The sequence below is a fragment of the Salmo salar genome, chromosome ssa03, assembly GCF_905237065.1.
Source record: "Salmo salar chromosome ssa03, Ssal_v3.1, whole genome shotgun sequence".
Classification (NCBI taxonomy): Eukaryota; Metazoa; Chordata; class Actinopteri; order Salmoniformes; family Salmonidae; genus Salmo; species Salmo salar.
In genome coordinates this window covers 61,159,898-61,171,999 of record NC_059444.1, presented here as the reverse complement: position 1 = coordinate 61,171,999, position 12,102 = coordinate 61,159,898, and the positions used below count along the sequence as shown (strand labels likewise).

Sequence of the window (12,102 nt, the reverse complement as noted above, 5' to 3'; positions counted from 1 at the left end):
TAAAACTACCAACACCAAAACAACTAACACTTGCAGTGGTACTGTTGGTAAAAAAAATTAAGTTTTGATACTACTTGTACGTTTCACACTACCATAATATTTGCATGAATCCCAATGGATTTCAAGGGTAATAGAATTGAATGGGAAAAGTGACTACTAGTCCTCCACCGTTTAAGCTAGAAACGCCATTCAAAGTTTAAAACGTGCAGACCGGTCTGGAATAGGTTGCTTGTATACTGACAACAACCCCGCAACTACTGTCCACCGCTACAAACCCCACCCCGACGTTGACATGTGCAGACTGACTCAATTTAGATAGCAACAAGTTGTGTTGAAGGTATCAGTCCTACTTCATAAACTATAAAGCTGGTTGTATCCCCATTAATTTCAGTGGCGGAAGGCAGGCTTCAACATTAAACTGAAATCAGTGCCACAACTTTTAGACAAAACATTGGGAGAGCTTAAAAACACTTTATATGGCTTATGGTGATATACTGTAGTGCTCCCTCTATCCTACTATACCAGCCCACAATAACCCATTATAGTAACTCCACACTTACAGCCAATCCAAAATGGGTCACTATCACTAACCTGTAGCCTATGAAAAACCTTTTACAACCATTATTACTATAGCCGCCACTACCACTTCTTTTAATACCATGAAAAACACCTAAAGAGGAGCAAGAAAACAAAATGTTCTTCATTTGTGCTATGAAGAGGAGCAAGCAAACCACACTCTTGATTTGTGCTATGGGACAATACTAAATGCGTTCTCTGCCACCACTAGACCTCCCCTGGGGACATCAGACCACAATGTTGTCTACCTCAGGCCAACCTACTGTCGCCTCCTGGAGAGGGAGAAACCCACAGTTAAAACTGTCCAGATCTGGAACGACAACGCTATCACTTGTCTCCAGGGGTGTTTTGACTGAACTATGTGGGAGGTATTTGAGGACAGCAGCTCTGTTCTTGATGAACTCACAGATGTTGTTTCAGACTATGTAAACTTCTGTGTTGAGTCAGTTGTGCCTACTAAAACCTGTAAAATCTTCCCTAACAATAAGCCTTGGGTATCAAAACATCTAAAATCACTACTTGATAGGAAGAAGGCAGTTTATGCTGAGGGTGATAGACAGGCTTTAAGAGATGTACAACGTGAGATCAAAAGACAGATACTGGTGGACAAGGAGGCATACAAGTAAAGGGTGGAGAGGACCCTCTCCTCAGGAAACGCAAGGATGGCCTGCCAAGGGATTAAATCCATGGCTAGTGCCCCCCACACAGGCAGGGGAAAAACCAGTGCTGACCTTGTGAACATGAGGGCCTGAACATGGCTAATGAACTGAATGTTTTCTTCTCAAGATTTGAATTAGACAACCTTGTGTCGGAGGTAAAACAAATGGAAGCATCATTACAAATGTTTGAGAGGGTTGTTGTTAAACAGGCTGTTTAGAAGTTGTTCAGGGAATGTAACACACTAAAGCCCAGGCCCAGACAAAATAAGTGAACATGTGTTAAAGTACTGTGCTGAACAATTGGAAAATGTCTGTAAAAACACCAGCCCATCTTTGCTTGACCAGCAACACGTACCACTCAATAATTATACCAATTCCTAAAGCATCTAATCCCTCTGTGCTGAATGACAACTGCCATGTCGCCTTGACATCCTTAGTAATGAAATGCCTTGAGACACTTGTGAAAAGACATCATATTCTCAGCGTCACCCAGATGTTCATCGACCCATTTCAGTTTGCCTATCAGCCCAGCTGAGGAGTTGATGATGCCATTCTTACTCTCCTCAACATGATCTACAGACATCTAGAGGGTGTACTCTCCTTAACATGGTCTATAGACATCTAGAGGGTGTACTCTCCTCAACATGGTCTATAGACATCTAGAGGGTGTACTCTCCTCAACATGGTCTATAGACATCTAGAGGGTGTACTCTCCTCAACATGGTCTATAGACATCTAGAGGGTGTACTCTCCTCAACATGGTCTATAGACATCTAGAGGGTGTACTCTCCTTAACATGGTCTATAGACATCTAGAGGGTGTACTCTCCTTAACATGGTCTATAGACATCTAGAGGGTGTACTCTCCTTAACATGGTCTATAGACATCTAGAGGGTGTACTCTCCTCAACATGGTCTACAGACATCTAGAGGGTGTACTCTCCTCAACATGGTCTACAGACATCTAGAGGGTGTACTCTCCTCAACATGCTCTACAGACATCTAGAGGGTGTACTCTCCTCAACATGGTCTACAGACATCTAGTTGGTGCCAAATCCCATGTCAGGGTTTTGTTTGTTGACTTTTCTTCTGCCTTCAAGACAATCCAGCCTTACATTCTGGCACAGAGACTCATTTGAGACTTCTCCTTAGATGGGGGGCTGGTTATGTGGCTGTTGGACTTCCTGAGCCAACCCTTACAGCGGGTTAAAATATGTCCCCCACGAGTCGAACATGCACAACACCAAGACAGGCTCTCCTCAGGGATGTGTTGTGTCCCCACTCCTGTACATCTTGTACACTAATAGTTGTACTAGTTCTCATCCTGACAGACACCTCTAAGTTCGCTGATGACCCTTCCTTGATCAGCCTGTAGCATGATGATGAACACCATGGCCCGGTCCTAAATGACTTTGTAGAGTGGTGTGACGAGTCACACTTGGTCCTCAATACCAATAAGACCAAAGAGATGTTCATAGACTTCAGGAAGCATACAACACCTACCTCTGCAACATCTATCAGAGGTCAGAACATAGAGATTGTAGAGGTATACAAATACCTGGGTGTCCTTTTGGACAATAGGTTTCAGTGGAGTAAAGGTATAGACCGGATCTACAAAAAGAGCCAACAGAGACTGTACTTCCTCAAAGACCTGGGATCTTTTAATGTAGACTACTATACTGACTCTGTTTTACAAGTCTTTCATTGAGAGTATTTTATGGCCAAACAGTTCTATTTTTGTTTCATCAGACTGGAGGACATTTCTCCAAAAAGTACGATCTTTGTCCCCATCTGCAGTTGCAAACCGTAGTCTGGCTTTTTTTATGGCGGTATTGGAGCAGTGGCTTCTTCCTTGCTGAGTGGCCTTTCAGGTTATGTTGATATAGGACTCGTTTTACTGTGGATATAGATACTTTTGTACCTGTTTCCTCCAGCTTCTTCACAAGGTCCTTTGCTGTTGTTCTGGGATTGATTAGCACTTTTCGCAGCAAAGTACGTTCATCTCTAGGAGACAGAACGCGTCTCCTTCCTGAGCGGTATGATGGCTGTGTGGTCCCATGGTGTTTATACTTGCGTACTATTGTTTGTGTAGATGAACGTGGTACCTTCAGGCGTTTGGAAATTGTTCATCCTTGGAAGCCAGATTTGTGAAGGTCTACAATTTTTTTTCTGAGGTTTTGGCTGATTTCTTTTCATTTTCCCATGATGTCAAGCAAAGAGGCACTGAGTTTGAAGGTAGGCCTTGAAATGCATCCGCAGGTACACCTCAAATGATGTCAATTAGCCAATCAGAAGCTTCTAAAGCCATTACATACATTTCTGGAATTTTCCAAACTGTTTAAAGGCACAGTCAATTTAGTGTATGTAAACTTCTGACCCACTGGAATTGTGATAATCTGTCTGTAAACAATTGTTGGAAAAATGACTTGTGTCATGCACAAAGTAGATGTCCTAACCGACTTGCCAAAACCATAGTTTAACAACAAATTTGTGGAGTGGTTGAAAAACAAGATTTAATGACTCCAACCTAAGTGTATGTGAACTTCCGACTTCAACGGTATGTAACTGTTATCAAAGTTGTTTTTGTTATTTAAACGCCACTTTAAACATGTACATGACACTGCAACAAAATTTCCCCATGGGGACAATAAAGTCAGTTATTAATGACATCTATTTCCTGTGACACTCCACAGGGGGAAGTTTGGCCAGGTGTTCAAACTGACTCACAAGGAGACCGGCCGTGTGTGTGCCGGAAAGTTCTACAAGGGCCGGCGGGCCAAGGAGAGGGAGGCGGCCCGTAAAGAGATAGAGCTGATGAACTTCCTGCACCACCCCAAACTGGTCCAGTGTCTGGGGGCCTATGATCTCAAGCCAGAAATGGTCATGGTCATGGAGTTGTAAGTATAGAATCTAGACAACAATCATTGACCACAATACATGGCAGTGGAAGCCATAGAGCCCTGTAGAAGTAAATGCATGAGGTCCGCTGTCACTAATGTGAATGGAGTTGAATTGAATCAAATTGAAAATACAACCTTGATCCTGTGATTGTTTGTGTATGTGTGCAGCATTGCCGGAGGTGAGCTGTTTGAGCGTATAGTGGACGACAGCTTTGTGCACACAGAGCCGGCCAGTGTGCGCTACATGCAGCAGATCGTGGAGGGGATCGGCTACATGCACCAGCAGAACATCATCCACCTGGACCTGAAGCCTGAAAACATAGTGTGTGTTGACCACACTGGCACACGAATTAAGATCATTGACTTTGGCCTGGCCAGCAAGCTGGGTGAGTGTGGGGCTGGCTGAGGGACAGAGCCAAGGGTGTTGAATGGTGCTGCATGTTTTGGAAACATTGTTGGTTTGCATTGCAACACCTGGAAAATAAATGATGTCTGCCTCTGTGTTCACTGTGATATATGGTTGTGTCTTAAATGGTACCCTATTACCTATATAGGGAATAACTTTTGATCAGGGCCCATAGGGCTGTGTTTTAAAAAGGCCCTGGTCAAAATTAGTGCACTGTGTAGGGAATAGGGTGTCATTTGGGACGCATCCTCATTACCCTGAGTTGTTGTCCTCCAGACCCCTCCACTCCCCTGAAGGTGATGCACGGGACACCAGAGTTTGTGGCTCCAGAGGTGATTGGCTATGAGCCTGTTAGCTTAGCTACAGACATGTGGAGCATTGGAGTCATCTGCTACATATTGTGAGTACTAAGGCAATATTCTGTTTAATTCATTCTCAATTAGATACATTCTTCTCTGCCTACAACAGGGCTTGACAAAATGTTGCTTTTCTGCCACCTAGTGGCCATACATTGCTATTGCTCATAGATCAAGTTCAAATGTGTCTGCGTGCGTGTGTGTTCAGACTGAGTGGCGAGTCTCCCTTCCAGGGTAACAGTGAGGCAGAAACCCTGGCCTTGGTGACTGGTGCTCAGTGGGAGTTTGACGAGGAGAGCTTCGAAGAGATCACTGACCAGGCCAAAGAATTCATCAGCTCCCTGCTCAACAAGGAACCAAGGTCTGGGACAACACCATAATCCATAGAGAGATTATATATATATATATATATATATATATATATATCTCTGAGTGACTGTCTATGGATGAGCCTAGCTCTGTCTGTCCTCTAACCCGATGTCTGTCCCTACCCAGGCGCAGGATATCCTGTGAGGAGGCTCTAGGCCACTCCTGGATAGCTGAGCCCATCTCAGCAGACCCCAGCACCACCAAGTGTCTCTCCAAGGAGAAGATGAAGAGGTACCTTGCCAGGCAGAAGTGGAAGGTAGGTAGTGGGTTCCCCACCAAGATGACACTTTGTATTTTACTACATTTCAGTTCTTTAATTATTTCATCATCCCCCAGTTAGTGTGTGAAACTGAAGCCTCTGTGTATCTCCTGTAGAAAACAGGGAAAGCCCTGCTGGCGCTGAAGAGGATGGCTTTGCTGTCTAAAGCCGATGGGCCTGGCTCCTCCACCACCCCTGTAGAAGGTGAGACCTCCCTCCATACTTCCAAAACCTGCCATACTCAATACAAACCATGTCAGTTTCTCATAACCCTACCATTCCTCATGTGATATACAGGGGTGCAACTTTTCATTCTGAAATTGCATTTTTGTCCCCCCCACAGTTTTAGAATTGGAATGTGATACAAAACCAGGCAGCGGTGTGCTTTAGGACCACGCGGACCCACTTCTAAAACCAAAGTAGCGCCCCTAGTGATATGACCCTGTTAGACCTGTCAACCAGATGAGCGCTACGCATACCATTGGTTGACTTGTCCTCAGTCTGGCTGACCAGGCTATGACTCTGATGTGAGCCTTGACCCTGTGTCTGACCCCTGACAGACAGCCCCCTGAGTCCTGAGGCAGAGCAGGCCCTGCAGTCTCTAGAGGTCAAACTCCAGGGGGGGCCCCAGTTCTCCCTGACCCTAACGGACCAGACTGCCTCCCAGGGCTCTACCGCCCGCCTCTCCTGTCACCTCAGAGGTACCTACCTATACACTGCATTACACTACAAACAGCTTCCATCTCAATCGCTTTGTTAGACATGTTTGGTTGACCGAATTACACCTTTTCACTGAGTTTCAGCTGGTGCTTGTAAAGATTTTAAATGCTTTGTTTTAAAGTTGGACATTGATTAAGAGCAATCATGCCTAACTAAGTCCCTTGCTCAAGGCCACACAGCTGCATCCTGCTGTGTAATACATGTTAAGCTTTTCAAGTGTGTAACTGTTACATTCCAATGACAAGAGCTCAGGAAAATGGATGTTTCCTCTCTCTCACCGCTCTGACCTCTCCTTTCAGGGTATCCTGACCCAGAGGTGGTGTGGTTGAGGGGGGAGGAGCCTCTGGAGGAGTCATCCCGGGTGCAGATAGAGTATGAAGAGGATGGGCTCTGCACCCTGGTCCTGGCCCAAATTGGGCCAGGGGACTCGGATGTTTACACCTGTAGGGCCACCAACGACCAGGGGAAGGCACAGTGTTCAGCCAAACTCATAGTAAAGGAATAGGTTTGTTCAGAACTGTGAATACGTATTTGAAACACAAACAAGCAGATGTGCAGAAATTCAGACGCCCATGATTGTGAAATGTCTTTCAAACGTTCCAGAAAATGTTGTACAGCGCTTGAACCACTGAACTCTGTACGTTACGGTTCTTGTGGAACAACTCTTTGATTTCCGATTGAAAACCTCTAAGTCCTATTAGTTATTTTGGACATGCGTACGGGTTTGAAAATAATTCTCCTGTGAATTAAGACTGTCAATAGAGTGTCTTAATAATAAAGGAATCTTTTTGCACCTAGTATGGTTGTTAAACATTTGACAGATGTAACTTTCATGTGCATGTATTTTAACCGCTGTGAATTTTGAATTATTTTTATTTTTCTCAGTGAACCGTTACTGTACAAAAATGTTATAGTTGCCTCTAAGACCAATGGCTTTTTATTTTTACAGTTATGTACACCAGATGACAGCATAATCTTTTGAAAAAGAGTTTGTCTTGTGGTGGAACAGCAGCCTTGTGGAAAGTGTGACAATAAAAGCCAGGAAGCATATAATTCCACAGCGTTATAACCCCACTGTGTGCTACAGATGACTATTTTATGTATACTAACTTAAGGGCTGGATTCAATCCATATCGCTGGAAATGTGCATGGAGCGTGCTTGAAATTTAAACGTAAATTCCAATTGAGCCGGTTTGCTGTAAATGCAGTTGCCACTGACATTGACGCTTAAAGGCAATCGGTCTACAACGCTGAACTTCTGCGATTATGGAGTGAACACAACCCTTATATAAAAATAAAGTAATTTCAACCATTTAGCTGTTGAAATGTGTTCAATGTTTATATGGGGAAGAGCAGGAAGCCGCTGAAGGTGTTGTAGTTCATTTTGTCATCATGGACCAGCCTGTTAGCCTGTAACTCAACATAGACATTATCTCCCACCTCCAGAGGAATGACCACTGCGTTGCTGCCGCTGTCGTGGGCATCAGATCCTACAGTGTCCCAGACAGACACCAGCCTCTGGCCATTCTTGGTCAAGCACACCACAGAATTAGGAGGTGTGTTCAGGTTGTTCATCATTGTGAAACGGAAGTAGTACATTCCTTTGACCATGGCAGTGAAGATACCTGTAGGGACATAGCTTTTAGTTTCCGTACACACACACACACACACACAGAGAGAGAGTATATCTAGTACCTGTGGCAGGGTTGTAGGAGCTGCCGGTGTTTGAGAAGACCTTCTTGTACTGCAGGGGAATGGAAGTGGTGAAAGGTCCAGTGTTCCCAGCGGCATCGCCTGTGTCCCAGAGAGCTGCGGAGAAGGCCACCTGAGGCCGGCCTGCGAGAGATACAGGATGGATGAGATTATCTATATTGAACTGTCAGTTGTCATAATGTATTCAAAGATCAGAGGCTGTTAGTAAGTGAAATATAGGATAATCCCTGTAACAGACAGAGAAGCAATGGGTGGATAGGAGGTTGGTGACACGTGAAAAGCGCTATCTTACCTCCAGTTAGTCTCTTCAGCTCCTCCACTTCATTCTCACTGGTTTGTAACCGGGTCTCCATGAGTCTCAGGTTATCCCCCATAGTTCCCAGTTTCTCCCCCATGGCTCCTAGTTTCTCTCCTATAGATGTCAGTTCTTTCATCAGAGAGCAAGTGTCAGATGGGCAGCATGTTTTCTGGTCCTCGTGGTCTCCCTGACCCTGTGTCCCAGACAGACAGCAGCATAGTGCCAGCAAAAAGACTGCAATACCCTTCGTTCTCAAAGCCTTCTGAAACCTTTCCTGCAGCATAGTTTTGTATTTTTCCTCAGCCCAGTCTTCCTCTTTATATTGTGCACTTGTCAAATATTGCACAAGATGCTGGAAACTTTTGGGTGGTTAACAGAGAGGGAAAATACAGACTTGCGCAAAAAGACAAATAAATGGACCTGCTTTGAAAAAAATAGAGTAAAGAGAAGCAATGAAGTTAAAAACAGAAGATAAAAGACAACAGGGCATTTAAAGGTCATTTAAGAAATGTAAAAGTGTTTAGCTTCTAACAATCATAAACCATGCAGACCTCTATGCTTTATGTGCCCCCAAGACCTCTGCCTCTCCCTGAATTACTGTTCTTCCATAATGATACATGGGAAACACTTATTTCAGATCTGAAACCCCTGTCCACAACTAACTTTTATGTTGAATGTATGATTGAAATGAAGACCCTGTCAATTGCAGTGGTGTAAAGTACTTATGTAAAACTACTTTACTATTTCAATTTTTTACTACTTTTACTTCATTACATTCCTAAAGAAAATAATGTACTTTTTACTCCATACATTTTCCCTGACACCCAAAAGTACTTGTTACATTTTGACAGGAAAATGGGTGAATTCGTTCACTTATCAAGGGAAAATCCCTGGTCATCCCTATGGCCTCTGATCTGGCAAGCTCACTAAACACAATTTTATTTTTTTGTAAATGATGTCTGAGTGTTGGAGTGTGACCCTGGCTGACCGTAAATAAAATACACATTTTAAAATAGTGCCGTCTGGTTTGCTTAATATAAGGAATTTGAAATGACTTATGACTTTTACTTTTGATACTTAAGTATATTTAAAACCAAATACTTTTAGACTTTTACTCAATTAGTATATTACTGGATGACTTTCACTTTTACTTGAGTCATTTTCTATTAAGGTATCTTTACTTTTACTCAAGTATGACAATTGAGTACTTTTCCCACCACTGGTCAACTGAAACTCATGATTACAGGACATGATTTGATTTTTATGTGTCACTTATTTACATACACATTAAATGTGTCTGACATGGTCTTTATAAATAGAGTTTACTTTGTCAGTATCTTGGGAAATCCATTTTGAAATGCATGTATCTTCCTTTCAAATGTACCTCACCATGATCAATATAATAGCCAGTTCACTTAGGCAGACTTAAGTTATGGCACTTAGGAGTAGGACTACTCTGCACATACTAAGTGTAACGGCCGTCGAAGGGAGTAGACCAAGGCGCAGCGGGTTGAGTGCTCATTTTTAACTTTTATTGAACACGTAAACAAAACAAGAAACGAACGACAGCTTAACAGTTCCGTCAGGTACAAAACACTAGACTGAAAACAACCACCCACAAACACAAGCTGAAAAACCTCTACTAAATAGGACCTCCAATCAGAGACAACAAGAAACAGCTGCCTCCAATTGAAGGTCAAACAAAACCCCTAAACATAGAAATAGAAAAACTATACACGGACATAGAAATATACTAACATAGAACATATACCAAAACCTCCGAAACACATAAAACAAACACCCCCTGCCACACCCTGACCAAACTACAATAACAAACAACCTCTTTTACTGGTCAGGACGTGACACTAAGAGTAAGTATCTGAATAGTAAAGGAATGTTTTTTCATGAATGGTTAAAAGTTTATTGACAGATGTAAGTTAATTTACATATAGTAAAGGTTATTACATTTTTTCACTTCAGTGAAGCATTACCGTACAAAAATGTTCAGTTACATCTAGGATCAATATATGATGTATTTATTTATACAGTTACATGTCCACCTGATGACAACATACTCTTATACATTATTGCACTGCATTATAACCTCACAGTGTGCTATGAAGCACAGATTACTATTTTATGTCTACTAAAGAAAATAAAGTAATTTCAACCATTTAGCTGTTGAAATGTGTTCCATGTTTACATCGTGAAGAGCAGGAAGCCGCTGAAGGTGTTGTAGTTCATGCCATCATCATAAACCAGCCTGTTAGCCTGTAACTCAACATAGACATTATCTCCCACCTCCAGAGGAATGACCACTGCATTGCTACCACTGTCGTTGGCATCAGATCCTACAGTGTCCCAGACAGACACCAGCCTCTGGCCATTCTTGGTCAAGCACACCACAGAATTAGGAGGTGCATTCAAGTTGTTCATCATTGAGAAACGGAAGTAGTACATTCCTTTGACCATGGCAGTGAAGATACCTGTAGGGACATAGCTTTTAGTTTCTGCACGCACGCACGCACGCACGCACGCACGCACGCACGCACGCACGCACGCACGCAGACAGACAGACAGACAGACAGACAGACAGACAGACAGACAGACAGACAGACAGACAGACAGACAGACAGACAGACAGACAGACAGACAGACAGACAGACAGACAGACAGACAGACAGACAGACAGACAGACAGAGAGAGAGAGAGGGAGAATATCTAGTACCTGTGGCAGGGTTGTAGGAGCTGCCGGTGTTTGAGAAGACCTTCTTGTACTGCAGGGGAATGGAAGTGGTGAAAGGTCCAGTGTTCCCAGCAGCATCGCCTGTGTCCCAGAGAGTTGCAGAGAAGGCCACCTGAGGACGGCCTGCGAGAGATACAGGATGGATGAGATTATCTATATTAAAAAGTAGTGTACAAAACATTAGGAACATCTTCCTAATATTGAGTTACACCCCCTTGGACTCTATAAGGTGTCGAAAGCTTTCCTCAGGAATGCTGGCCCATGTTGTCTCCAATGCTTCCCACAGTTGTGTCAAGTTGGCTAGATGTCCCTTGGGAGGTGGACCATTCTTGATACAAACGGGAAACTGTTGAGCGTGAAAAACCCAGCAGTGTTGCTGTTCTTGCCACATTCAAACCCGTGCGCCTGGCACCTACTACCATACCTCGTTCAAAGGCACTTAAATATTTTGTCTTACCTGTTCACCCTCTGAATAGCACACATACACAAACCCTCTCTTAATTGTCTCAAGGCTTAAAAATCCTTATTTAACCTGTCTCCTCCCCTTATTCTATATGAAGTGGATTTAACAAGTGACATCAATAACGGATCATAGCTCACCTGGATTCAACTGGTCAGTCTGTCATGGAAAGAGCAGGTGTTCCTAATGGTTTGTACACTCAGTGTATATCATATCAGTTGTATACAATAATGTATTCAAAGATCAGAGGCTGTTAGAAAGTGAAATATAGGATAATCCCTATAACAGACAGAGAAGCAATGGGTGGATAGGAGGTTGGTGACACGTGAAAAGCGCTATCTTACCTCCAGTTAGTCTCTTCAGCTCCTCCACTTCATTCTCACTGGTTTGTAACCGGGTCTCCATGAGTCTCAGGTTATCCCCCATAGTTCCCAGTTTCTCCCCCATGGCTCCTAGTTTCTCTCCTATAGATGTCAGTTCTTTCATCAGAGAGCAAGTGTCAGATGGGCAGCATGTTTTCTGGTCCTCGTGGTCTCCCTGACCCTGTGTCCCAGACAGACAGCAGCATAGTGCCAGCAAAAAGACTACAATACCCTTCATTCTCAAACTCATGTTCTTCTGAAACCTTTCCTGCAGTATGG

The 12,102-nt window shown here is 43.4% G+C and overlaps 2 protein-coding genes across 5 annotated transcripts in view; one reads left to right on the top strand and one right to left on the bottom strand.

Moving 5' to 3' along the window:
* Positions 1–7,560, top strand: part of LOC106601032 (myosin light chain kinase, smooth muscle) — a 27,878-nt gene extending 20,318 nt beyond the window's left edge. For both annotated transcript variants that reach the window (XM_014192896.2, XM_045715018.1), the window contains 8 exons: positions 3,928–4,131; positions 4,303–4,520; positions 4,817–4,940; positions 5,105–5,257; positions 5,392–5,521; positions 5,641–5,728; positions 6,085–6,225; positions 6,544–7,560. In XM_014192896.2, the coding sequence (XP_014048371.2) occupies positions 3,928–4,131; positions 4,303–4,520; positions 4,817–4,940; positions 5,105–5,257; positions 5,392–5,521; positions 5,641–5,728; positions 6,085–6,225; positions 6,544–6,749 (1,264 nt within the window). In that variant the 3' untranslated portion in view covers positions 6,750–7,560. The remainder of the gene's footprint in view (positions 1–3,927; positions 4,132–4,302; positions 4,521–4,816; positions 4,941–5,104; positions 5,258–5,391; positions 5,522–5,640; positions 5,729–6,084; positions 6,226–6,543) is intronic.
* On the bottom strand, positions 7,166–12,102 carry LOC106601034 (complement C1q-like protein 2). 3 transcript variants are annotated; one of them, XM_045715019.1, is made up of 4 exons: positions 12,004–12,102; positions 8,250–8,447; positions 7,940–8,080; positions 7,166–7,869 (listed from the first exon to the last, which is right to left on the bottom strand). In XM_045715019.1, exons 1-4 carry the CDS (start codon positions 12,071–12,073, stop codon positions 7,583–7,585), a joined length of 696 nt encoding a protein of 231 aa, XP_045570975.1. In that variant the 5' UTR covers positions 12,074–12,102; the 3' UTR covers positions 7,166–7,582. The 3 variants fall into 3 exon arrangements, with proteins under 3 accessions (XP_045570975.1, XP_014048376.1, XP_014048377.2); XM_014192901.2 differs by lacking the exon at positions 12,004–12,102 and having other exon boundaries at positions 8,250–8,564; XM_014192902.2 differs by lacking the exons at positions 7,166–7,869; positions 7,940–8,080; positions 8,250–8,447 and adding exons at positions 9,805–10,741; positions 10,984–11,124 and having other exon boundaries at positions 11,806–12,102.

Bases quoted from the DNA above. Each gene is read 5' to 3' on its own strand.
- LOC106601034 (XM_014192901.2), bottom strand. From the start codon at position 8,538: ATGCTGCAGGAAAGGTTTCAGAAGGCTTTGAGAACGAAGGGTATTGCA. The intron at 8,081-8,249 runs GTAAGATAGCGC...TATCTCTCGCAG, and splicing joins GCTGAAGAGACTAACTGGAG to GCCGGCCTCAGGTGGCCTTC. The intron at 7,870-7,939 runs GTACTAGATATA...ATGTCCCTACAG, and splicing joins CTCCTACAACCCTGCCACAG to GTATCTTCACTGCCATGGTC.